Source organism: Triplophysa rosa, linkage group LG24 (genome assembly GCF_024868665.1).
Source record: "Triplophysa rosa linkage group LG24, Trosa_1v2, whole genome shotgun sequence".
Classification (NCBI taxonomy): Eukaryota; Metazoa; Chordata; class Actinopteri; order Cypriniformes; family Nemacheilidae; genus Triplophysa; species Triplophysa rosa.
In genome coordinates this window covers 14,219,345-14,246,737 of record NC_079913.1, presented here as the reverse complement: position 1 = coordinate 14,246,737, position 27,393 = coordinate 14,219,345, and the positions used below count along the sequence as shown (strand labels likewise).

The 27,393-nt window shown below is 37.8% G+C and overlaps 2 protein-coding genes across 11 annotated transcripts in view; one reads left to right on the top strand and one right to left on the bottom strand.

Annotated features, from left to right (window-relative positions):
- LOC130547623 (uncharacterized) overlaps positions 1-27,393 on the top strand; it is a 403,303-nt gene that overhangs the window by 321,081 nt on the left and 54,829 nt on the right. The window lies entirely within an intron of this gene.
- The window catches only part of celsr1a (cadherin EGF LAG seven-pass G-type receptor 1a), a 93,336-nt gene that overhangs the window by 47,407 nt on the left and 18,536 nt on the right, over positions 1-27,393 (bottom strand). For all 6 annotated transcript variants that reach the window (XM_057323709.1, XM_057323707.1, XM_057323708.1 and 3 more), the window contains exons 2-5: positions 10,165-10,803; positions 8,504-8,726; positions 7,659-7,774; positions 4,174-4,262 (exon numbers count right to left, since the gene is read on the bottom strand). In XM_057323709.1, the coding sequence (XP_057179692.1) occupies positions 4,174-4,262; positions 7,659-7,774; positions 8,504-8,726; positions 10,165-10,803 (1,067 nt within the window). The remainder of the gene's footprint in view (positions 1-4,173; positions 4,263-7,658; positions 7,775-8,503; positions 8,727-10,164; positions 10,804-27,393) is intronic.

Sequence of the window (27,393 nt, the reverse complement as noted above, 5' to 3'; positions counted from 1 at the left end):
AATTGTTTCATTTTCCAATAATGGTCTTCTGTAGAATTCACAAATTTTATCACAAGAACAGACAACAACATGAAATTAAGCCACAATGTGTATGTTTCTATGCTAAAGTTTCAAGTATATATTTAGGATAAATGACTGCACAAAGGAAAATGACATATTTTCACTAATAATTTGTTTATTTTGCACACGCCAATAAACTGTTGGTGCCCCAATAACACCAAAATAATTAAAACAATGACCTTCACATTAAACTGAAAAAGGCAGTTGGTGCTAATTTGTTATTTTACAGGAAAAAAACCTGCAAAAATAATTAAAACACACAGCAAAAAAAATGATTGACAAAATACAAAAATACAGCTGCTTAACTAATTATTATTATTATTATTATTAATATTATTACCTATAATTACACTTACTGTACCACGCACGCGCGCGCACACACACACACACACACACACTAATGGTGACAAGAACTTTGTTTCACATTTGAGGGAGGGCTGCTTAGATCTATCAGCATACACAACATATAAAATGGATAGTTATTAGATGAGGAGTCTGACATCAAACTTATCAAGTTATTGTTTAAGGTGGGACACTTAATGCACTGTTCAATTTTGAGATGTTGGTCTATTTTGCTTTCATGTCTTCTTTTGCTCTAATGGAAAGGACATTCCAAAATACACATAAAGTTGTTTGTTTTAAGCCTTCTATACCCTCCTCTGTTTGCTTCTGTAGATTTCTTCTAAATTATCCAAAACAAGCTGCATATACAGTATATCTGCATATGTAAACATAACATTTTAAGGGAAAAGACGCTTGATGTAAGTCATATTAACTAATAACTGGTGGTATGCTTTAGTTATTTTGTTTATCCTGTTCATCTGAATTGCCTGACAAATGTATGCAAGTTAGCACATTTTTATTACTTAATGCCTGGTTTACATATCAATGAGGCGATTCTGATGACATTATTAATTTGACTGTATTCAGCTGTCGTTTCCATCAAGTTAGAATGTATGCCAATGATATACTGCCTTAGCCTTAGCGAAACTTTAGCTATTAGCTTACTCATTAGCTCATAAGTGAAGGATGTTAGCAAAACAATATCTGCAGTTTGTGTTTTGGATAATTAGGTGTGAATTCGAAAGCACATGTAGCTAGTCTATTCATCACCACTCACCTCCACACCAAAACAAACGCTACTGGAAAGGAGGGATGTCTTCATTTCTGCGGCTCTCTGCCTGATGTGCCAAACGTGCTACACGCACAGCTGTGCTGCGTGGAGACGCGGATGGGAGAAAGGCATCGGAACTCTCAACATTTCCCAACCTGACCAGACATTTTCTAATGGTTTGCCAGGGAAAGCCATGCGCAAATAGAAACACATACGCACATACATATATCCATTAATAACTTTCTCTCGAGGAAGAAAAACGGCCTGGGCTCAAGCCCCCAAAGCCACCCCCTCTACACGTGCCTGGTGCACACCATTATTAAAAAAATATTCATTTGCACTTGTAATCTTTAATCAAAAACATTAAGCTCCTCTCCCCCTCTCAACAACAACACTTCACCACATGATGTAAGCAACTAAAAAGAGGTAAGACTATACTGACTGTCCAATGGCCAGGCATTTTTAGTCTTCGCCTCCAGGCCCAACTTACAACAAACCAATCAAAAAGGGAAGGGCAAAATAAAGTCCCACCCTACATTTTTAGCTCATTTCAGAAGCTGTTTCACTCAGATATACATCACGATACGGAAAAGAAGTCAACCGCAACTTCCGTTTCCTGGTGACTTTAAGGAAGACATACACGCGCCCGGTGTAGACACGGTGTTACATGCTAATAATTGTGTCTCGACATAGACCTTAATCTTCAAACTGAGATTTCTGGAAACAAGACTTTCAAGGAATTCTCTTGTATTCCCTTTATTTAATTGTGACATCGACTGGCACAATACTGTCAGGACAAAAAGAATGCCGTTGTCACTGCAATAATAGAACATTGTTCAAAAACATCCACAACATACTCATTGCATAATAACATATACTAGGGCAAACTATATGAAAACACAAATGTATACATTGTTTTGTAAAATACGTTTTGCATTTTCAGCATTGTCATAAGAAGAGCTTGATTGGGCATCAGCTGTACTCTAGGAGACAGTAACTTTATAAATAGCTACATTTCACGTCTATGGCCCTATGGTACTGTGAGTTATAATAATGCACAAAATCCAAGAACACACATGTGCAACAGGACTGAGTACTTGCAATGCATCCCCCCAAGTATTTGCTTGGCTTTGGTGTACTTGAGTAGCGTACATTTGTAGCCAAAGGCTTTTATATGTTCCCCCTCTGACCCCATAAATTCACCACTGGGCATTATGTATGACTGGGGCACTTTGTCTTTCTTTACGTTCCCTTAAGTCCAGCGGTACCTTAAAAGGCTGTAAAAGCAGATCCCATTTAAAATCCACTGAAATCCCACCAGGCCTGTCACTGATGTGTGGAAGGTGATAATCAGGAGAAGCATTAAGTTTTTGGGGAATGTCTTCACATCTGGACAGTTTTCCTGCTCCTGACAGTTCTCATATGGGTTCTTTGCTTCACTTCCAATTCTGAACTTTTGCCAGCTGTTATTCTCATAGGGTCTCATGTGCCAGTGTGCCATAAATCACAGCTCACAGCCTACGACAGCTGCGTGCTGTCACACACTTGTTGTGTTTCTAGCCTGTCTGCTACTTGTACAGTATGCGTGTGTGTTTGTATTGCGGTGGAGCAGTTTAGACAGATGCATGTGAAGACTCCCACTTGGCTGGTGGTCTCTGGCAATCTTTCTACACCTGCTATGTAGTAGCTGTTTATTTATTTAGCACCTTGTAAAGGTATGCTTGTGTGTTCCACCAATAACAGCAATTCAGCTGGTGCGTCACAAGAAAACCTTTTTTTATAATCAACTCAATCACAACAAGATAAAAAGCATAATCACACAAGTACCTCAAAAATACATACACATAGTACACTAAACAATGTACAATTTGCACTGTACAGTAAACATATGTCTATGTGAAATGTGGTTGCTAGGGTGCTCAAGGTGCGTGGTTGCTTATTGGCTCAATCCCAGTGGTTGTCAGTGTGTTCCTATGTGGTTTTCACCAAAACAATCGCAGTACTTGGAAAATGATCAGCAAGCTGAACATACCTTCTTGCTCATGGGTTCAATATTAAACATCAAAGTGAGTCATAATGTGCTGTCATTGTCCTGAAACCAGCCAATCGGATATTCAAATCAATCTTGTGTTTCAAAGAAGAAAGTCATGCCGATTTGGAAAAACATGATTAAACTTTTTGTTCAATAATAGTAATGTGAAATACTAGACTGGACTAGTTTAAATGAACAAACAAAGAATAGTGAATCAAATAAAACTCTTCAATGCGTTGCCATTGAACTAGTTGGAACTACTGAACTAGTCTGAGATTTATGTTGTTAGAGAAAACTGCATTTAGCCTCTTTGCACTGCATTAAAACACACTCGTAAACCCCCTTGAAATGCTAGACCTTATTGTTGCCATCATCAATAACTGCTCTGAGCTCAAGATATGCTTGAAGAATACACGTAAAACAATCTTTAAAGCAGGTTTATGAAACTCAAGTTGAAGGCTCTTACATGCAGGAAGACATTTGGCACATCACAATGGTATATTCAATTTCTTGTGTTCTGGGCTTGGAAGAGCTCAGAATCACAAGACAGAAATAAAGACGAATGTGTCCTTTGTTAGCAAGTGCATGAGGGTATTTGGAAGGTTTACTGGAATCCTGTGGCCTCCAGTTAGCAGATTGTCTTTCTGAGTCTGTCACACGGCACGCTGGTTATAATCTTTCATTTGCAGTCTGCAAAGTCTGCAGAAACATGCTGGTAAGTGCATTTAGACTTCATTATGCGATCTCGCGCTAACACATTGTCGCCTTTGGGTGTGGAAGTTTGTGAAAAAGAACTCTTGTTGAGTATAATGTGAGTCAGAGATTCTGATAATCTCCTGTCTTTCAAACTCAAAAGTGGAAAGCAAAAAAAAGTAAAACAATGTCTACACATTGTCTTGTGTTTCTGGAATAAGTGGAAAACTTTAGAAACAACTCACAATTCTCAACAAACATGACAGTGTCTTACCTTGTTGTAGTAGTGAAGTTGGACTGAATGCCACTGGCCATCGCTAACTCCACCCAGTACAAAAGGTGCCACAGTCGTTTTAGACTCTCCTGAGAAAGAAAGACATGAAAATATTAATTAAAAAGATCATGGACATAATAACAGTGCATGTGTAAGATACTTTGAAGCTCTGCTTTTTAATAATAAAGTATCATTAAATTCAAATAATTTACAGTACTTCAACTACAACAAAGCTAACCTTTCAAATAAAAGTGTGAGGGACTAACAAACAACATTATTGCAACATAAATACATTTTAAACATAAGTGGGCAATATCTTTGTAAATAAATACCATTTAATCAGTTTAGAGCGTGACAATTACAACTAAAACATAACAAAGTCATTTAAACTAAGTAACCTAAATAACTACAACTAATAAAACTAGAGACTCACCGAAATGAAAATTATTGGCCGAAGGCGAATTATAAATGAAACAATTGGCCGAATACCGAACACGGCTTTTCGTATTTCATCTATTTAGTCAATTTTTTTCACGATTGCATACACTGAAATGTCAAAATGTGCTTTTTATATTTTGTCTTGCTTTTCAATATAATACAATATAACTTAATTAAAATGACATAAAAACATAAAAAATGAGAAAAACAAGTAGGCTAAATAAATAAAAAAATGGAGCCCTCTCCCTTCTTGAATAGCCTTTATAAGCTCTATAAAGGTAACTGACTGCTTAAAGAATGTACTGTACTCTGTACCCCTACAACAAAACACTTCATTAAAAAGTGTTATTCAACACTATTAGCTAAAAATATGAATAAACGAAAACTGTTGGATTATTATAGGCTACACTGCAAAATGATTTAAAGAAAAAAAAACATCCATGCAAGCAATTCTGACTGGCAACCATTTCAGTTCACGTCTCTCCTCCAAACTCAGCCCACAAAAGCTGACTGTTCTCTCAGAGGGTTGCACAGAACATACTTAGACAAGTTGTTTAGTACAGGGAACTGTGTGCACGCAACAGCTGTATGATGTCAAAGGATGTAGCGAGCGGTGGGAGCTACTGTCAGACCACACGCTCCAGTCTGAAGTACACAAGTTACCGGCCGGTAAAGACGCGTGGCAAGTGCCGTGCTGTGTCTTTCTCTGACACTTTAAATTGCTCCACACACTGCCGACATGTTTGTTGCATTAATAAAGCGCGCGCGTCACACTCTCTCTCTGTGCTGGTTGCTGCTTGATCATCTCACACGTCATGTTCGGTAAAATGTATTCAGCCATTTCACTTATTTTGCCGAACATTTGGTGCATCCCTAAATAAAACTATATAAAAAAAACAATTTAAAGGTCCAGTGTATGAAATTTAGCAGCATCTAGTGGTGGGGTTGCGAATTGCAACCAATGGCTCACTCCACCCTCCCTTTTGAAGCACTACGCTGGCTGACACAGAACTAAGATGTTGTCACATTTTCGCTTCTTTGCCGAAAGAGATAACATATTTACAGAACACGCTCTGCATAGTGGTGTGTCCTTTTAGGCCTACTGTAGAAATAGGTAATAAAAACATAACGCTTCAATATGCAAGGTCTTTATACATCTCTGAAGGCATAGTTATGTATGTTATATAACATTTCTGTCAATAGAACCACCAAAAAAATACACATTGGACCTGCAATTTAACAAAACGTTTCCTTACAAAAAAGCATTACATTTATCTGATCCATCCAAAATATTTTTTTTAATTAAATTTAACTTTTCAACACTACATAACAAAATGAGGAAAGCAGAGTGTGACACATCCCCATGCCACTCACATTTATGCATTTGGCAGACACTCACTAAGATTCAAACCTGTGACCTTAATGCTTTTAAAGTAATGATCTATCAAGTGAGCTTTATGAACACTTGTTAGAACATTAGACTTGTTACAAGATAAACTACAATACTTCAAAAACTATTTTGCACTTAATGTGTAAAATAGTCTAAATAAAAGTGTGTGAAAGTGGTTAGTTACATTACTATCAGTTAGTTACTCCCTAGCACTGCATGTTACTCAACTGTGGGTTTAATTCATTAAAAACATTTTAACGGTACATTACTATACTGTAAATGTTTAATCAGTTTCAAATTTTTTATAAACAATGGACATATCTCAAAAGGTGTGTTTTAGCATGTGATAAGGCCATCTCTTTGATAAGGCCAAACTTTGCCTTTGAAACCACTCTGGTGCAATATAAAATCACTTAATGGCTGCAGTACAAAGCTGCTCACACAATGACTATCAGTCATGTTTAGAAATCCTGTCTTATCAATGAAGTTCATTCAGAGGACTGTGGAACAGAAATTTACCTTGGGTTTAGAGGAATATTTACCAAAGGCAGGAGCGCCTCTTCGGTATTCATAAAGTAACAGTAAACAGTCACCAAACATTGTGGCCTGGTTAGTGAACAATCGAAACATTGTTTTTTCAAACAAACCAAAGGCATTCATTCATTTTTTTTAACCGCATATTGTCATTAATAATAAATGTTTATACAACAGTGTTGGTTAGTAACTACCTAAAAGCAACTAGCTACACTATGTACTGTGATAAAATGCAAATAAGCCTATATCTGAGACGTCCTATAGTTTTAAAGTAGCTGTCTCAACAATGCATTCACCCTTTGATCATTAACATTTTCAAGATTGCCGGGACCCTGTACTGGTCAACAGGAGACTTTAGTACAACTTTCATAGGTTACAACATGAAAAACAGGCTCCGCAGCATGACGCAGGAATCCTTCCCCTTTGTCTGTGCAAGATTTATGTGTGCTATAAGATCCAGCACCATTATAGGGTTGTGTTATTTATTACTGCCTGAGAGCTTTAAAGTCTGTGTATGTGTGAGAACGTATATAGATACATTTGCGTTCTCTGGCACATGCATGCAGACACTGAAAAGTCATAGTCATATTGTGAACAGCAATTCATATTAACACATTAAAATGACACAAGCAAGGGACAATGGAAATAAATTGTTGTAACTTTTTTGTGTTATCCTTGACAAGAGTGTGATGATACTTGTATTGCTACTTTATGTCTAATAAATCAAATCAAAAAAGCTATTGGAACAAGATATTTATCGTATCACTAAAATATTTAAAGTTCATATAGCCCAATTGGTAGAGTATTGCATTAGCAGTGCAAAAGGTCAAAGGTTCAATTTTTTAAGAAACACATACCGGTGAAAAATGTATGCTTTGAATGCATTGTAGGTCACTTTAGATTAAAGTGTCTGTCAAATGCATAAATGTAAACGTAATGTGGCTTTAAGGGATCAAATTATACTTGCAGCACCACTGAAGTTTTTCTTGGTGTTTAGGCCAAAGCAAATTCTTCTAAAACGCAGATGTGTTTTAAGTTAAAGCTATTACTGGTGCGTCTTGAGATGTACCCAGGTTGACTTCATCAGGGCTGGTCAATTGATGCAATGATGTGACTGTCTTACCTGCTGAGAAGGTGAGTTGAATCTGTTCCTCGATGATCTCTACAGCTATGAAGTCGTGTTTCTCATTAAAACGGCCGTTGTAGAGTAGAAGGGCGTTTCTCTCTCTTGTGGCAAACCTGGATTGAAAAAACACTGATGAGAACAACCAGAACTACAGGTTCTATCCCCTCGTAAACGTCAATCACGTGTGATTGTTTTCCCTTCCTGATATTCTAGATGACCCAAATGATTTTGGCCTGAAGAAACCTCCAAGCCACACAGAAGGAATAACATCTTTTAATCAAAGCAGGAAGAGAACAAAACTGAGAGGAAGTGAGCGTAAGAACAGTGGTCCTAAAACAGGAAGTTGTTCCTCAGCCCTCTTTGCATCCCACCTATCTCATGCCTGGGCTAGGGCACAAAAGGCGGAGGAGTCAGAGACCAGCTGCTACACAGGAAGAAGATACAAATACAGAAAAACATTGATAGTGCTCTCTTAACACATAGCCTTTCCTGTTTTTCGGTGGTAGAGGAGCCCAAATATTTCTCTAGCGACCCTGTCTTAACATTCAAAGCTTAATACATCAGGATAATAATCATTAACTTCAAAGAATTCAGGAAGAACTAAACAGCCACACATATTATCATCCATCATGTCTTTCTGCTTTAAAAGCAAATTCCTGTCACCCAGAACAAGTAGTACATGAGTCTAGCACCAGACCAAAGGTTACTTATGCAGCTTGGGTCTTTAACAAATTACACCCCACAACATGCAGTTTTAGGTAGACGTAACTTATTGACAAGATAATAAACAGGGGCATGACACTGAGGTCATAAATTGTTGTCATATATAGGCCAGTACTTACATAAAAGAGACTGTGAAGTGAAACCTCTGCCTCAGGCCCCGAAAGGTGATGAAGGACTGTCTGGGAAAGCTGCGAGTTGTCATCTCGCAAAAAGGCTTCTCGTATTCTCCTGCGGGGCAGCTGCATGTAAAGCCGCCCACCAGCAGGTTGACACATTCCCCTCCATTCTTACATACACCGGGGACACATCTGCCAGAGCGGGCATCCATTTCACAGTTCTCACCTGCAGGAAGCAAGTCATGTCAAGCAAGGATTGTTAGATATTGTTAAACTTGTATCAAATAATGGCGAAAGTCAGCCACATATTTACAATCATTTATTTGCCAAAGCATAGATGAAAGTGACAAATCCAAAGGAATGCAAATTCTTGACACATGAAACAGCTAAGACGTGTTCCTGGGGTACATGTCAAAATAATTACTTTTATTATGCATTAAAGCACTTCTAATGTTTTTTTCTAATTATTTAGCCTCAAAGTAGGTTAAAATATAAAAAAATCTAAAAATAGAAATCTAAAAAGATATAGACAAATTAACTTAAAAATGGAATATATCCCTATATATAGATACTTATGCTAAACCGTGCCCAGTAATTTATCTGTTTCACTAAAAGTTAATGTCTTTGCACAAAGCAACAAAGTCGACTTTTCATAACTAAAATCATTAAAGTTTGTTATTCAGCTAAATGGAGTGAGATTTTAGATAAAGAACATTTCACAGTGGATGGGGCTGTGCCCAGTGCAGTATCAAAGATAGAAAAAGGTCATTTAAACCTCAGATAAACATATACAGTATGTCACATTGCACCTAGTCTGAACTTTTTTAAACAGGAAACCACGGCAGTAAACCAGCTATTTCACAACTGTAGTGTTAAATACATTGTATGTACCGAAGAACCTTGGTCACGGCTTTCTTGGAGAAAACTCCTTATCCGATACTATGCATCTCTAATCCGATGCTATACTGGCCTTATATCAAAGTCTGAGCGCTGACTCTGTCTCAGCTTTCCTTTCGGAAGCTCTTCGCAATCCATGAGTTCCTCTATGGCACCACCAATTCCCTTATTGAAGATGGACATGCAACTCATGCAGTGTTATATATCAACTATTTTCCAGACAAAATCTGGACAAAGGGCATTTATGTGTGGCGGGGAACAGGATGGCAGTCCCTGTGCATGTAATGACCCCTGATTTCCTCGGGATAATCTTTCTCTCAGAGGGAAATAGACAGATCTGTTTTCCACTAATGTGAGAAACCCAGAAAGGAATAGATGTTGAGAGGCAGCCTGTCATCGCCACCATAATGGATGCAGAATACCTGGAGTTGAACTGTGACCTTCAAAGCACTGAAGGGGGTGATTAGAGGGGTAATTGGCCTTCATAAAGTAGGAGGAGGTGGTCAAAAACAGGAGTTTCCGTCATATCAGGTATAAGCATTGTCAAGCAGTGCTTTTATGTTAGATGCATGGTATGACGTATCTGAGCTTTAAAAAGATCCTCACAGATGGACACATCATTCCACCTGTTTGTCCACCTGTGGACAACAATTTTTCTGCTACAACATCCCATAACCACAAAACACTGTACTAAGATTCCTGCAAATGCAAGTACTCAACAGACCGCACACAAACTTTATGTTATTTGAATAAACATGCAAACTCACCAGTGAAGTCTTCCAGACACTCGCAGGAGTACCCTCCTTCTCGACTGCGGCAGCGACCGTTGTTGCGGCATGGCCCAGAATAGCACAGGTCAATCTCCTTCTCACAGTAGTCACCGGTGAACCCAGCCGGGCATCGGCAGCGCAGCCCGTTAATGGGATGGATAGGCCTGAAGAGAACTGTATCCGAAGCTATGAAAGGCGGAGAGCTGTCAAACTTCAACACAGAGACGCATTTCATATAGTTTTCGCAGGGCTCCCGCAGGCAAATGTTGTCGTCGAATGGAAGGACGCTCTGACTGGAGATTTGCCGCAGTAGAGTTCGGTTCAGGTAGATTTGCTCCTGGAGCTCCTCTGAAGGGAAGAAGCGATCAGGTGCTCCTCCGGGGAGCAAAGCTGAGAAGGTGACGTTGAGGATGTTCCCGGTGACATCTGTGTCATTTTGGACGTTGAAGATAAAAACACCCTCGCGCGTGGTTGATAGGACTGCTGCCACGCCTTCGACAAAGAGGGAGAGGAGTGGGGACAGGAAGCGTTCTTGTGACATGTTCTCCAGACGGACTGTGATGCTGTTCGTCAGCATTTCATCGGTGATGATGGTCACACGCAGGGTACACAAGGCTGTCACTCTGTGGATACCATCTAGAGAGGAGAGAAACATCAAACCATGAATAATTCAGTTTCACATTCCATCAAACAAAACATGTTGGAATGTTAAAACAACATTCTTCAATTCATTTCGAATGTAAGCTGTCTGCTTCCGTAAGATAACACAGCTAGAAATTCTGAATACTGTTTTGTATTGGTAAAGAAAGCATGTTAACAGAAATGATCACTACTACAATTAAAAAGATTATTTTGGTATTTTGCTTCAGGACACATACTCTTGTCTTCCCTGTTGATACTATAATAAGGACCTCGGAAATGATGAAGGCTAGACAACTGTAAAGAACTGTACATGCTTTCTTGCACAAAAAGGATTTGAATGCTTCTTAGAGCTTAACTACCGAACTACACTGTTTCACATTGAATGAAAACTACGTTTAGTCTGTCTATGTTCAACTGGACAACAGTTTCTTTTAAAATTGAGAATTTCATGCTATCATAGAAACTTGGAGGTAAGCTATTTTGACTTTAGCCAGTAAGCACTCAGACCATGCTAGCAACCCCATAACAATGCAATAAAACCCGTTTTTCCTTCAAAACTTCAAGTCTACTACTGTACTTGTCTTAAAGGTCAAATATGTCATTTCTATGGCATTAGTGTCACCAAATAATGACAGGTTTCCCAAACACTGTCTGCCAGCAATTGGCCTAACAAAAAGTCCTACCAAACTCTCACAAATATTGGTAGACCCAATGTTGCTTGTTGGGTTGGTCAGAATGCAAAAACAAGCAATGCTTAATTACTTGCACAAAGTCACAATGATTTCATTTTTGGGGGAAATCAACCTACTTGGTATCTTTGAATATCATGTTGCGATAGACGAAGACATTTTAATATTTGAATATCATAGCAGAAAGTGTTAATAACCATACTTTACAGTTGCATGCAGTGCCGTCTGTGATTCCACCTAATTTGATTAAATGGATTCAAAGTTGCACAATCTATACCTGCTCTAAATCCCACTATTTTCCTGTGGTGTGGATGGATTTTACATGAACCTTCCACAAGTACCACATTGGGTGCTGTTCGTTTTGCTAAAGGAACAACTGCAGAGCAGGTGGTATGTCCAATTAATACCCCCGGCAAAACAATGCGGCAGAGACCTTTCAAATATGGAGGTGTCATGTGTCTGTGGGTTGAGTTATGTGTCTCTAAATTATATCACCACCATAAATCACAGGAGAATGTGGTGTAGAACCACTACAATTTAGAGTAAATGGCTCATATTCTGAGCTCTGTCTGGTATGTAAAGGACTGTGCTCATTAAAGTTGTGAAGGATGACATAGGCGTAGAGCAAATCTGATAAAGATAAATGTTAGGTATAATGTTAGTCAATGTTTTTTCCACCAAAAACAATTATCATTTAGTTCAGAGACCCCTTCACACCCTTTTGTGACCCTGTGAGATAAACAGACTTTGCCTTTAAATAACCTTCTTCTACATCTAAATCACAATATCATTCACCATGGCAAGTGAGTGAAAGCACATTGCCTTGATATTTAAATGTTACAAATATGACACCTTTGAAGTACTAAATGCAGAATGAGTTTAAGTATTTGTTGCAGCCACATTTTCAATGAATTAAATCTATCATCAATGCCACACATTACATCACATGTGCATTTACACAGACTAAGCAAAGACATTTTCAATGACATCTTTCTTTTTGTCTTTCTTCTTTTGTCTTTTAAGTATACATTCACAGAAACTAAGCACACTTGCTCTAAGAAAAGAATCTATTTAAAACACAGTCCTCCAAGAGGGAAAGACATTAATGGAATTGTCTGTTGACAATTAGCCTAACACAACACTAATGATATAACAACTTTTTGTGATGTTCTGTGAGATGATGGAGGAACTAATACATGGATATTGCCAGGATAAGGAAAGATGTTTTTTTAAATACTTTTTTATCTTTGTTGTCACTAGTACCAAACAAATAATAATACAGTAATAATAATGTTTTGCATTTCATAATATTATTAATATTTATAATTAATATTATTATTATTATTTTTATTATTAATCATCATATTTTTAGTGAGTGTAAGGCCCCCTTTGTGTAGAGTGCATCGCTTTGCGGCCCCCCCAAATAAAAACATAGAATCTTAAACTTAGAATTTTAATTAAACCCAAAACAAATTCTGTTATACAATGCTGGAACATCAACACTTTTGATTGGTGGTCTTATTTTTCTGATGTTTGATTGCATAAAATGTATGATACATTTCTATATTTCATTTCAATGCCACAAAATCTGTGGCCCACCTGGATCCATCTTGGGGACCTCCAGGTTGACAACCACTGGCCTTGATGAGTCTATGACTTTTCAAATAAAGTAAAGGTCTGCTAAACAATTTAATAACACAGGGCTTCTCAACAAGCTGAAATATTCAGTAAAGAGACAAAAACACAAAAAAGGAATGTTTTTGTTGAATTTTCCACCTGCCATTCCAGTTCATTATTTATTCAGCCTGTCAGCTGTCCAATGAGGATCAACGTAAAGACATGTTGCTGTTGTAACCAAGCAAAGGTTCTTGTCAGGCAAAATGCCACCATTTGCCCTCAACAGATAAATGACCTGCCACTGAATTCAGTAACCACATACATCTAAAACATTCTAGTCAGTCAACCGATGTCATAATAATTACATTAAATCAAGAATTAAATTACGATCATTCAATGTACAGGACATTGCCTAATGATGACATAAGATACTATGAACAGAATACTGATTAGTTTATCAACTAAAAGTACTTTATGAGGCCATAACAAACTGCTTTATGTATTAACGTACATACAACTACACTTAATAAAATGTCTCTTGTGTGTGATAGTCAGAGTGTACAAGGCTTAGTTGATGTTCAGCTTGTGTCTACATGTTCAAATCAAGGCTGTCAAGTCTGCAATATTCCTGACACCTATCTTTATATCGTATATCAGATATTGGATGAAAGCCACAGGATATCCCAGTCTGTCCACAGCTGTCAGAATAACTGACAAGAGTTTCTTCCCTTTTAGAGCGGCATGTCATGTAACTCTAGCTCACTAATGTGATTAGGTAAAGAAAACGGGATAACAGACTCTGCCATTTGAATTCCCTGTCATTATCCACAACGCTCAAAGCGTGCTGAACTCACACAAACAGGATTTATGTGTGTTCCAGTGTTTTCTCAGAGTGTGTCAGTTGTGGGTTGACCTGAAATGAGTTTTGCTTCTGTTAGACAAGGATGACTAATCGACTTAAATCTAAAACAAGCCCCCACTGCTCATCCCATACAGTAACTTGCTTTGGGGTTAGAGTGGTTTAAAAGCAGGAATATTTCTACAGGTGTCAGTATCTTATATGACATACAAGTAACCAAGAAATTACAAAACACGACCCAGGGCAACAATGTTTAAAAAAGATAATCTCAGGCTCTCTCGGGAGCCAATGGAAATCACCCTGACAGTCATGTGACAGTCAATTTTGTACGGCTCCTTCTCCGGTTCAAATGTTTGAAACATAACAAAGGAAGCAAAAGTGCCGCCCACTCCAATAAACCTTAAGGAAACCATGGGGATGTATCCCTCCCATTTCTATACACGACAAACTGAGCTGCTTTAGGTATGAGAGAAAACCCATGCGGCTTCTTTTAATTTAAAACACACACAGGAATTACTAGAGCTCATACAATATGGTAATGTTATTATTTCTTTTGTGTTGCAATATACCAAATTTTTTAATAAATTGCAATTTGACTAATGTTTTTATAAAACATTGCTTGCAAGTGTTAGTGTGTACTCACATTTAGCCCGGTTGCTCTCAACTGTGTCCGAGCGCGATTGTCCCAACAATACAATTGTTCAAAACAGATTTTACATTTACATTTAGTCATTTAGCAGACGCTTTTATCCAAAGCGACTTACAAGTTGGGTAAACAATGGAAGCAATTGGGTCAACATTAGGAGAACAAAAAGCATAAGTGCAATAAAACATGTCTCACAAGGCCTAATACAGTGTACAGAGCTACGTTTTTTTTATATAGATAGAGTGGAAAAGATATAGAAGTCAGAAATGATCGGTCAAGTGCTGATGGAAGAGATGTGTTTTCAGCCAATTCTTAAAGATGGCCACAGAATCTGCTGATCTTGTAGCAGCAGGCAGATCATTCCACAAATGTAGAACCGATCCAGAGAAGGTTCGTGAGAGCGATTTTTTACCTTTTTGGGATGGCACCACAAGACATCGTTCGTTTGCAGAGCATAAGGATCTGGCAGGTACATAAGTCTGCCTGAGATTTTGCATTTACTTGCTCAATAATAAAAGTTAAGCATTGTATTATTGTAATTAGTATTATTCCATATTTATGTATATTATTATGTTAACTTGATATAAAAGTGCAGATGCCACTGAAACAGGAAACGGACACAGCTGTGGTAGATTGACTTGATAAGTAGCAAATGAAATGAGCCCAGATACAGGTGTGAAAGCTTTCTGCTGATCTGTATGAGGGTCCCTCAGATTGATCTGGACACCTGCATCTCCACATGCACCACTGGTATCAAAGCATCAATATGAGCCAGTGAAGTTACTGCATACAAGAGTGAAACAACATTTGAACTGTACTGGTTAAAGTATGCATAGTCTGCCTGCTTCGTGCAATAGCCACGTTCACACTTTTGTGTAAGGAAAAACAATTTGAAATATGTCAGATGATTGTTATATGGGTGGCATTATACAGTATTGCATTTGTTAACATTAGCAAATGCATCATCTAACAATAAACAATATCGTTTTTCAGCACTTATTATATGAAAAACCAATACAATTCATGTTAATGCAAATTTATTGTTCGTTTTTTATTATATATCTGTATGCTGTTTAAAGCATTTACACAAACATGCTGATTTATTTTTTCTTGGACTTATATGTAATTTGAAAATGATGAAAATGATGAAAATCTAAGTTATCAAAATGTAAAAATTTGCTGTAATCACGCAAACATTAATAATAAGATAACAAATCACATTTCAGATGCCCACAAGACTGTTTGTCTGAGGCTATGGATTAAAGGTCATCGTGTTGTAAATAATGTTAGATCGATCATTTAACAGCTCATTTTTATTATTCTGTGAGCTATCAGGTATTCATCTCTAAACTTGACCCAGTGTCAAATACAGACCACAGTCTTTTACAAAGACGTAAAGGTGAAAAGGTGTTTCTAGGCTGTTGCTAGGTGGAGGTGGCGACAAACGGTTCTCGGTGAAAGAAAAAAGTGTGTTTTGCTGTTGGTACTTTGCACATTCTTATGCTGTTTTAAATACAAACACACCTTAGAGTCCATGATTAACCCAAAGAATGAGTGAGACACTTGACCTGAGAGAGAGAATAAAACATAATTTGCTCTTAAGGAAACTACATTGAGAAAGAATTGTGACTGTAAGCTTCCTTACAGAGAAAAATTCATCAGTTTTTGTATTACAAGCTACACTTGTCTTTGACCAGTTTTTGTTGGCTTGACATAAGTGCCAGACAGATGAAGTGCCTATTATTCACGAGTTTGTAAGCCATGTTCAAACATGTTTTTCCTAACTGTGTTTGGGCTGGCCCTGTATAGGACACAAGCACGTGAATACAAAACCGACAGAATGTATACAACACCTTAGCCTTTCTTTGAACCCCTCTTGCCGTCTCTGCGGGGAATGAGAGTGAGGTGTCGTCAGATGTCCGCAGGGTTTGCCTTTGCCAGATGGGACCAGGCGTTTAATGAATGGGTAAAACGAGATTACAACTCGCTGACATCATTACTACCTCCTCTGTGTCCGAAACCAACAGATGGAGCAGAGGGGTGGATGAATATTCATTCTGTACTGTACAAAAACCCTGAGAAGCATGAGGCTATTGACTGTATGGAGGAGCATCTGATGTATTCAGTGAACAGTTTCAACAGTCAACTAATACATCTCCCAAATGTTCTTACCAATATACCTATAAGATGTATTTTAATTTGACATAAATAAAAACAAGGCTATTATAGAAATTGCTGACAAAAATAAAGCACTTGGAATAAATAGTTTCGAAAATAGCTTGTTTACTAAGCAGCTTTATTTACAAAACAGCGACACATAAAATGTATTTGTACGTCATTTTAAAAATTGATTAAAGAAATAGGAACAATATATTATAGGAACATGGAAGTCAACGGGGGTCAATGTTTGGTTACCAACATTCTTCAAAACATCTTTTGTGTTCTGCAGAAGAAAGTCATAAAGGTATGAAATGACATGAGGGTGAGTGAACGATGAAAGAATTAACTATGCCTTTCATGATGGTATGTGCACTGCTTTTTGGAGATTAACCATTTTGAGTACTACATAAAATCGCATGCCAGTATTTTTTAAACAGTTATTTGTTTCTGTTCAACTGAAAAATGTACAATTAACATAAGGGTTTCTTTAAGATGCTGCACACACACACCAATATACAGTTAAATTATTATTTACAGACCTGTATTCTGCAAAAATGTATATCTCTCTTAAATCTCAAATAAAATATCTCTTTAAATGTTTTACTTTGTTAATTATAGTACATCATTATTTTATAACTATACAATTTGCACACACCTGTGTTTCATAAATAGGGTCCTAATTTTGTTGACCTGGGTGTCACTTCGAAATGTCTTATGTCACTTCAAGAGGTCTTGAGTCAACACCTTTCTAAATAGATTTCCGGCAGGCAAAAAAATTGTGTTTTTTAACGCGATATAACGCGTAAAAAACTTGTGTTTTTTAACGCGATATAACGTGTAACACGTTACACGTTATATCCTTCAGACAGTGCAGCATATTAAAACATATTTCCTGCGTGTCAGATTAAACATGCCAACAACTCTTACTGAACTCTATTACTGTCAATCTCGCTAAACACTGCGGCGGAACTGCAGGCAGCTACTGTATCCAGCAGTAAGGGTGTCTGAGGGTAGATGTCTTTTTTGAGTGATAGATAGTGGAGAAGAGCGATGACAGGGCCAAAATAAAGCGCAGGCACCTGCGGTACACACGAACAGGCTCTGACCTCAGATCGAGCACTTGAGGTTTGAGAGAGTGCCTCATGTTGACTTTGAAAACTCTCTTGTTAGTATGTCTATAGTGGGTGAGTATTGTAGCGAATTGCTGCCAAATGTACCAGTAAGGGCAACTAGAGTCATGGTATCTTTTCCTGTTTGTCTCTACATTGAAAGGGATGCATTTCTCTGCCTGGCTCGCCGGGATTAGTCGGCTCTCACATGGACTCACTTTAGAGAAGGACTCCATGTACACAAAAGGCTTTATTCAGCTTGGGGAAAAAGGAGGAGGTGGGCTTTCTGCAGGAGTACATCTCTCAAGCCTGTAACAAGTGGGATTACAATACAGGCCTTGCTGCAGTAGGGACAGTCCTGGAGAGGTGGGATGATATCAGAGACGACTTCATGGCTACTTAAAGTCTCCGAGTCATAGTTAAAAGATATTTTTAGTAGTTTAGAAATAGTTGAGATGTTTAATTACTAGCTGGCAAAAAATGAACAGACTTTTTGAATAATTAATTGTTTTTTAATATTGCGTAATTTAGTTGTCAAAAGCTTAGAGAGAAGGGAGAGGCTCATTATCTGGTACTCTGTACCAAAATGTCTTTAGGTTGCCTGTTTGTGTTCAGCATTTTCCGTGTGTTATGAAAACACGGCAAAACCCTCTGACAAAGTATTTCCCACGGTGTGAGAAGTTATGTGAAAAGCAAACTATCAAACACTTTCACTATGCATTTTTTATAATCAGGCAAATATTTTTTCTTTATTCTCTTTAATTTACCACCTGTCTTGGATTGAGAGGCACTAATCTTTACAAATAAAATCGCATCTTATGTTAAACTGCAGTAAGACTTGAAATGTTCCTAAATGTCTCTTTTATTATGGCATGAGAAAGCTGAATAGACTGACAATCTTTAATAAAGCTGTTTAAAGAACTACATATTCTAGCATCTAGTTTCTTCATCTTTCCCTTCCTCAGAGTTGACAGTCTGTGTTTTCTGAGCTGTTCCTGAGGACATCAGATCAAATGAAGATAGAAGCTCACAGTACTGCTCTTTGTGCATTAGTGGGAGGGGCTTGGAGAACTTAAAGTGGGCAATGCTGTCTTTATTGGGTCAACATAGAGTGTCATGTTTATTTTCTATTACAAAGTTCTTCAGCAAGCGACATGTAGTTTATCACCTAATGAGGATTCAGCAACCAACTCAAGCATTGACCAACAGAGCAAAAAGTTTTAAGTTTAAGTTTATTCTGGACTCTATATATATACTCTGTATAAATTCTAATTTTACTCATATTTTTAAGTAGTGCTTTCTCAGCAGTAGTACGTAGCTTAGTAATCGAATCTAAGCTACGAACATCTCCTCAATACCAAATTATAAGTATCTACAACCAGGTGTTTTCACCTGACCAAACAAAACAAACTCAGACTCTAAAGGGTCAGAGGTCAATGACCAGCAACATGAGAAGTCACTGAACACCCACAGGTCTCATTCCCGTAAGAAACAAAGTTAGACGTCTGAAAGATTGCATGAGTTTTCATCGATGCTATCTTACTTCACTTTGAAGTATCAGGCAGTGATCTGACTCATTTTACCGATAAAACATTATCTTCATGAATGAATCGCTCCTGCAAGTTTTCTGTAAAAATCAGGCAAAAGGCCAGTATAGCAGTACAGATTACTGGAATACTCTTTATGATTTATATAAGATATGTGATATGTGATATATGATATATGATATTTAGAAATAAAATAAACAGCTGGCCTTCTGAGTCACTCAACAGGTGATACACTAGTGTGGCATGCAGCGATGCAAACGTGCCCTCAGGTGATAAACTCATGGATGTGATACTGAAGTAAATGCACCAGACTGAATCAAAACAACAACCAGATTCACATAAAAGAGTCAATGAAGGCTATCACCACTTCCATGGGAAAATTTAATAAGATAAAGATAAAATAAGTCCAATGATGAGTGCTGACAGAGGTAGATTATGGTGCTTAGTCAATGTTCATTCATTGGGAGCGGCAAACTGTGAATATAAACCATTGATGCAGGACTGGGCAGAGAACAATGTATTTAGATAAATGTGAGAACTCTATATGAGTGGTCATTTCTAACTTGATGTCTGTCTTTACAATCATGGTAAAAGAAATGCATAGCCTACATTTGCAAGCTATACTGAGGGATTCTTAGATCTGGGGGTATTTTAGCAGCCAGGAACTTGAATAAATCACCCTGTCTGTCTGCAGATGAATGCTTAGATACTGACAGGACTCTGGCTCTGTCTGCAGTAGACATGAACACGTTCCTTTGTTTCTGTGAGCTCTGTGGACAGGGACTGATGATAACACTTGTACCACAGGATATTAATGAATGCACTTGAAATTGCGTGAAAATGAACAAAGCAATGCACTTGCTGATAGTTGTGCACTAGCCATACGTCTCATAAATTAGTCTATAAGCTGAATAATTTTCTGTATCTGTCACATGCATTTATAAATTGTAGCAATTGACCAATTGTAACTATTACAGTCACATTACACATTTCAAAATTAGGCTTTGCAATGATCATATTTATCTTGTAGATAATGTTGTAGTGTAATAAATTTGTAATGTGTGAGTTCTTTGTTAAAGTCCCAGTGAAATTAAAAATTACAATGCCTATTTTTTCATGAAATATTGCAGCGTTTATTGAAAATAGTTTATCAATGTGGGTCATTGTCGTGATTCTGCCTCGTCGTGTCATGTCTTTCTTGATCTTGTGGTAGAATCACGGCAGGATCCCTTGTTATGTGTGGAGAGAGTCATTTTGACCCTGTCGGCCTTGATACTCTCTCCGGTCCTTGTCTGTGTTCCCGCCCTTTTGTATCTCTCGTTATTGGTTGTTTATTAGTTCATTCCCCACACCTGTTCCCCTTTGATTTGTCCCTCTATTTACTGCCCCTGTGTTCTCTGTCTGGTGTCGGATCATTGTACTGTTATGTTGCACTGTGTTGTGTGGGTGAGTTCTGGTCATGTTAGTTAGTCTAGTTTATTGTGTTCCTATGTGATGTGTTATTAGTTTAGTTTAGTCTTGTCAGTTTAGTTAGTCTTGTTCTTGTTCCTCTGTTTTGTTGTTTACCCCCACGTAGGTCTTTGTTTTGTATTTTGTCTTTGTTATTAAATGTCATGTTAACCCCTTAACCGCTGTCTGCATTTGGGTCCACTCTCCTTGTCTCTGTGTCTCACCTCACCCAAGAATCATGACAGTCATTCTCTTTTTAAAAATCGTGTGCATTAATAATCTTCAGTTAAAATCTGAAAATGCACTTTTGTCCTGTAATGATTATCCATCTTAAATGACGTATGTCAGACGGCTTGGGCAGAGCATCCGTTAACTCCTCCCCTTCAACTGTCAGTCTGCTGCCAGTTCCATTTAAAAAAATAAAATCGCAGAGAAAGATGGAAGCCACGGCCACTATTTTTCACATTCAGAACTCCACTTCACCCAGAAATGTGTCAAAATACGGAAGTAAAAACGATCACAAATTCCGGTTCACGGGGACTTTAAAGGTGTAGTTCATAACTTCTTTTTCGCCATCTTGTTCAAGGGTTGTCAAATGACAAATTTTCTACAAAATCAGTCCCGACAGTTCAACTTGTAAATCATTATTATAAGCTAAATCTTACCAAAAACAATGTATTAAGAAACGTTTCATTTTAATAGAACGTCTCGAGTAAATATTGAAATTTACTGCCAACGACACTCCCTGGGAGTTTTTTTGCAGTAAATCTTTATCCTCTAAAGAAAAAGAGTTGGCAGCGATAACTGCAATAACTGTGAGCTGATTTCTTGTCATTCTAGTTTACACCCCACTTCAACAATTTATTCCCATTTCCATCTGAAGAAACTTCCCATACAGGTAGACAATGACATGTGGCAACACGGCCCGACTTCAAGAGTACTTTACATTGAACTTAGCCAATAATTCACCTCAAATAAAACGTTCTTTTCGTCTTTCAATAGTTTTCTGTGAAGTGACAGAGCAAAAGTCTTCATACACTGAGTGGGCCAAAGACTTGAGTGATTTATACTCACACTTCAGGATTCCACCGTTTTAAAGAAAAGAAAATAGGGTAAAGTGTATTAGAAGTGTGAGGAATGCTCTCATCTTCCTGAGCTCCACCGGAATGATACGAAGACAGGAGCCAGACAGTGCTCATAAACAGGTGAATGATGGCATTCCTGATGGTTTCTGATGTGAGACTATATATGTTTTTTTTTGTCTAAATATACTTGAGGTGTGGTCCACACCACAGGAAAATTGAGGTTAGCTCAAAGCAAACAGTAGTATGTCATGCTGTGCATGGGATACAAATTGTTGGTATGCATGGAATATCCAGATTATCTGAAATAAATGTATATATTTATATATATTTGCCCCTATTCACTTTCCATAGTAATGTTTATTACTACTATTGAAAGTCAATAGGGGCAAATTTTGAAGTGAACCACTCCTTAAAGTGTATACTTTGTAGTATGCACTCAATTATGACCTGATGGTGGTCCATTGTAGACAGAGGAAACCAAGTCAGTTCATAAGTTTTCAAACCTAAGTTTATGTTCTCCATCTGTTTTGTTTTCCTCATTAATTCATCATGAAATCACAAATCCCTCCGCAGTGCCTCCAACATGCCACTACTGAGGCCAATTAACAAGTCTGTCTTCATGTAACCGTATCCATCTGGCCTAATAAAATCTCAAGAATGAGCGGCACATCGTTCCGATCTGGAAAAATCAAATGCACCTGGCATGCCCTTCGGAGGCTCTTCTTGGCCTTAATCCACACACATCCCCCCACTCAAAACCCCTGTGCTGAAATCTTTGTTCTCTTCTCAGAGGGGTGGCAATGCTGGGGGTGTGAGGGACTGAGATGGATGTCTGTTACCATGATGCTAAATTGCATCTACAGCTCTCCACGGGAGTGAAGCACCAGCAAGAAAAGAGAGGGGCTCAGTCGAAGTGTAATTAAAACATCAAAACCTCAGAGCGATCTCCGAGACATCCATCTTTACGACAACATCTGTTACTTTGACCTGATTAATATAAAGTAATGTTCTATAAAATGCATGCGCATAGACAGGAGACAAAAAGTTTAAAAGCCTGTTTGATTAGTGGTCTTTGCTAAGACATGGCTAATTATTGTTCATCACTCTTAATGTTGCTTACTTACGAGTTAGGGATTTAAACCATAAAACATTGCATTGCTTGTGCAATAGACATGACTAATACCTTAAATTATTCAAATAGGTCAGAAGCGGTGTGCTGTTAAATTTATGCAAAATAAAATTTCACCTACAATCTAAAAATGCCAGGTTGTTTCAACCCATCATTGGTTAAGATATGGAAAAACCCAACTATTGGTTCAAATTACAGGGGAACTCTTCCGAAAAATGGAAATTCTGTCATGAATTACTCACCCTTAAGTCGTTTGACAACTCTAGGACCTCCGTGCATCTTCGGAACACGAATTAAGATAGTTTTGCTGAGGTCCGGGGGCTTTCTGACTCCCCCAAAGACTGCAACGCAACCAAGTTTCAAAGCGCAGAAAGTAGGGTGACCACCTGTCCAGCTTTGCGTTGTACCGAAGAGCATTTTCACCCCTTGTCCCGCACGTTGCATATTGAGAAAATGTTCTGCATTTTCATCAGTCTGTTGTCACATTAAGAAAACACGTTCTTTTACCCGAAATGCACATGAGACATTTGTTTATTTAACTATTTAACAACGCTGTCCCAAAAGCAGCAACCCGGTGCACACCAGAGTCCAACAAGCTCATACAAATGCAACTATTATTTAGAGCCTGACTTTTATCCAATTGATGAGAAGACAGCAGTGAATTCGGTCATCAAGAGGCTGTGACGTCTGTCAATCAATGTAGATCGGATGGCGATCCCTCCCATGTCAACTTGCCAGATAAGTCACTAAAACATCGTAAACTCTGTGGCTTTAAAACTGTTTATAGGTTGCACCGTTGCAGTTAGCATATTAAAACAATTATTTGTAAATAATGAAATGCGCTATTTAAAAAAACATTTTCATTATTTGTCCGTTCTTAATTCCTTCACTTTGCACTTTTTGAGAAGACCTTTAAAGTGTATAACCTTATTATGAAAAGTCTGCGCAAAATTTAAAGAGACAGTTAACCTTAAATTGAAATCACTATTAATTGTTTTGTTATACAACATTTGATCTATGCCTTCATTATGTTGTAGTTTGAATGGACTAAATAACAAATTATTTTTACGAACTGAAAGGTAGGAAAAAATATACAAATATTTTCATTCCGTTACTATATCACAGTTTTACGCTACCTTTCAGTGGTGTCCCACATTGTCTCACACAAACGTATTACCTGTCCTACATTTGGTTTGTTGGGTGGTGGTCACCCTAGCAGAAAGTGAGTAAAGACATTGTTGAAATAGTCCATGTCACTCCAGTGGTTCAGCTTTAATTATATAAAGCGACGAGGATACTTTTTATGTGCAAACAAACAAAAATAACGACTATATTCAACAATTTCCTGACTTCCGTGTTAGTTAAACGACTTGAGGGTGAGTAATTCATGACAGAATTTTAATATTTCGGCGAAGTTCCCCTTCAAGCTAGAAAACATATTTGACCCAACCGTGGGCTGAAACAACCAAACATAGACTAATTTAAATCCAGCGCATTGGACAATAAAACATAATTTGTTCTCAAGTTTACTTTATAAACAAGACTTATATATTACAGAAAGGACCAAGGCCACAAATAGAAACAACAATACCATCAAGACTTGAGGTTGGGTTTTATTCTCTTTGCCTGGTAACCAACCGTTTAGCAATGCCCTATATACTCTTCAGATGCTATTGGAACTCTTTACCAACTCCTCTGAACAATCTAAAAACCACAAAACAACCACTTTCTACATATGCAAGGCTCTAGTACACTTTCACTGCACAAAAAAAACATTAAAAAAAACTTAGCAACCATATAACACTCCCACAATTCCTTAGCATCATAGTAGTGAGTTTTACAGTAAGTTCTGTGTTAGCAGAATGATAAAAAAAGAAAAAGGTTGTACTAGAAAATCAAAAGTAGTCTAACTATGCAAGTATGTACATATACCACCACACTTTGCAAAGTAATTGTTTGTTTGAGTTTTACCCCATTTTCGAAGTCGATGGCTGATATTGCATAGGCTATAAGACTTGTGACTTACTCGAGTCATTTCTTCATGTCCAAAACACGGACCAAATTATACACAGCAAGCCCAAATGACACAAATTTATCTCAGAAACAAACAGTGATTGTGAATGTCTCTCATGGCAGCATTCCCACTGCTTCTAATAAAGTGGTCAGCGGTGGACATAACACATCATTACATGGTTTATGGGGACATTTTTTCCTAGCAGGCCAAGGGCAACCAAGCAACAGCGGGTCAATACTAACTATGTGATTTTAAGGTCTTCGCATTGCCTCCTGATACGGCCAGCTCTTTTTCAAACATACACAAGTTCCTACTTTCCCCCGGCAAGGATTTTTCTGCTTTTGAAAAGAGCCAATCATCCGGGGGCTGGTAACTAAGAACCCTGTTTATCAGTAACCAGGCTTAACAATGTCCGTAACCAAACACCGCAGCGGCGAGAGAGAATGAGAGAGAAAGAGAGGGAGAGAGATCTAATGACATTGCAACCGATACATTTGGCACTCAAAGTTATGGTACATGGGCGACTTTGAAGAACAACCCCAACTGTAAACATACTGTACGCAAGTCTTTGTATTACCAATCAGGTAACAAGTTATAAATACAACAGAACAAATATTTTTGATATATTAAGTGGTGCATTGATAACTGCATATCTATTTGGTTCTTGCGTGTCCCGTGTCATGATATTTCGTGAACCAATGACATTTAAAGTTATCAACGTCCTGACACATTTGAATTTAGTGTGTGCTAAAGGTTGGGGGTGGATATGCTTAGCATCTTGGTGACCGTGTGGTCACAGTTCAATGGCGCTAACCTCGAATGAATGAGCAGGTTAACTCCTGCCTGGCTGTCCTTCTCTCCTTAGGGAGCTAAGATCCCGCCATACCCTCATTCACCGCTCAACCTCATCCAATTTCTTCCTATTTATATCCCATACGACAGCAATGACGGGATTTTAGCATGTGTAAGACTCACGTTTATTTACGAAATTCAGCCTTCCTGTAAGTCACTTTTATTAGAGTTTGCTGAATGTTACAACAAACTGAAATGCTAATTTTAAGGGGATCTTTATGCCTGAAATTGAAAACATCTCATTGAAATTCAGTAGTGAAATGAATAGGGAACTAATTACTCTTTTGAGGCAATTGTTTGATTTGGTCAAAAAGATTTATTAGGCATCGCAGATCACTTGACTGTCATGGGGAACTCTGGGAGTAAAACTGTAAAGTGTCTGATGTTGGGACATTTTCCAAACATTTAGCAAAAAACAAACAACACATACAATGCCACACATGGACTTCCAATGACGACAAAAGAAATCAACAATTATACTATATACCATCTCACATAAAACATTTTTTTGTCTTTGTTATAAGGTTATGCTAAGTTTATACGAGGACAAACTTGATGGATTTTACCCCAGTGTGATTCTGGGCCAAACATGCAGACAAAAGCCGAATGACTGAGAAGCCGTAACAGTCACCATGACACTGCCCCAGGAGTCTGTATGTGTGTGTGGGTGGTTTTGGAAGGAGGATAATGGATAACAGGATGCTGACACACACTACTTTTAGTTTAGGGAGGAGCAACAGAGAGAGAAGCTGGCTTACAAAATCCCAGTGGCATTCAATGTTGTCATCGCAGTAATAAAAGGGCATTTACACTTTCAAAATTCAAACCTTGTGCCAAACCCCCAGCACACACAATTTAAACTAAAGTCCAATAGTGGATTGTGGGTAATTGGGCCTATGATAAACAGCACACCCTCTGTGCAAACAATGTTTCCCCTCATGGTGTGATACTATGGGCTGGATGGGCCCTTGTAAAGGGAAATGGGACCCTCTGTTTGAAACAATTCACACTGTCAACGCTTTCTTAATTCTTTCTTAACTCTTCACTCATTCAATTTTAGTCTTAATCTTTACATTATTTATAATTATTTTATTACTAATTATTCTTAACATGTAGCTTTCCTTAACAACAGTTATGATTAATGTATAGCTAACTGAATGACATCATCATTTTATCATCTGGATGATAAAAGAACAATCTCTGAGCTATACAATTATGGGATTCCTTTTGTGCCAATAAGAATGAACGCAAACTTTTAAAAAACGAACAAAAATATACAATGAGAAAGAAAAAAAACACTTTGATAATGAAAACAATAAACTCAGTTGCAAGAATGTGACATGATTTCTTAACAATTTTCTAAGTTTCGTTTTTGCAAATAATAGTTTTGAATTCGCTGCTAGATTTTTCATTTGCGCTTTCCGAGTT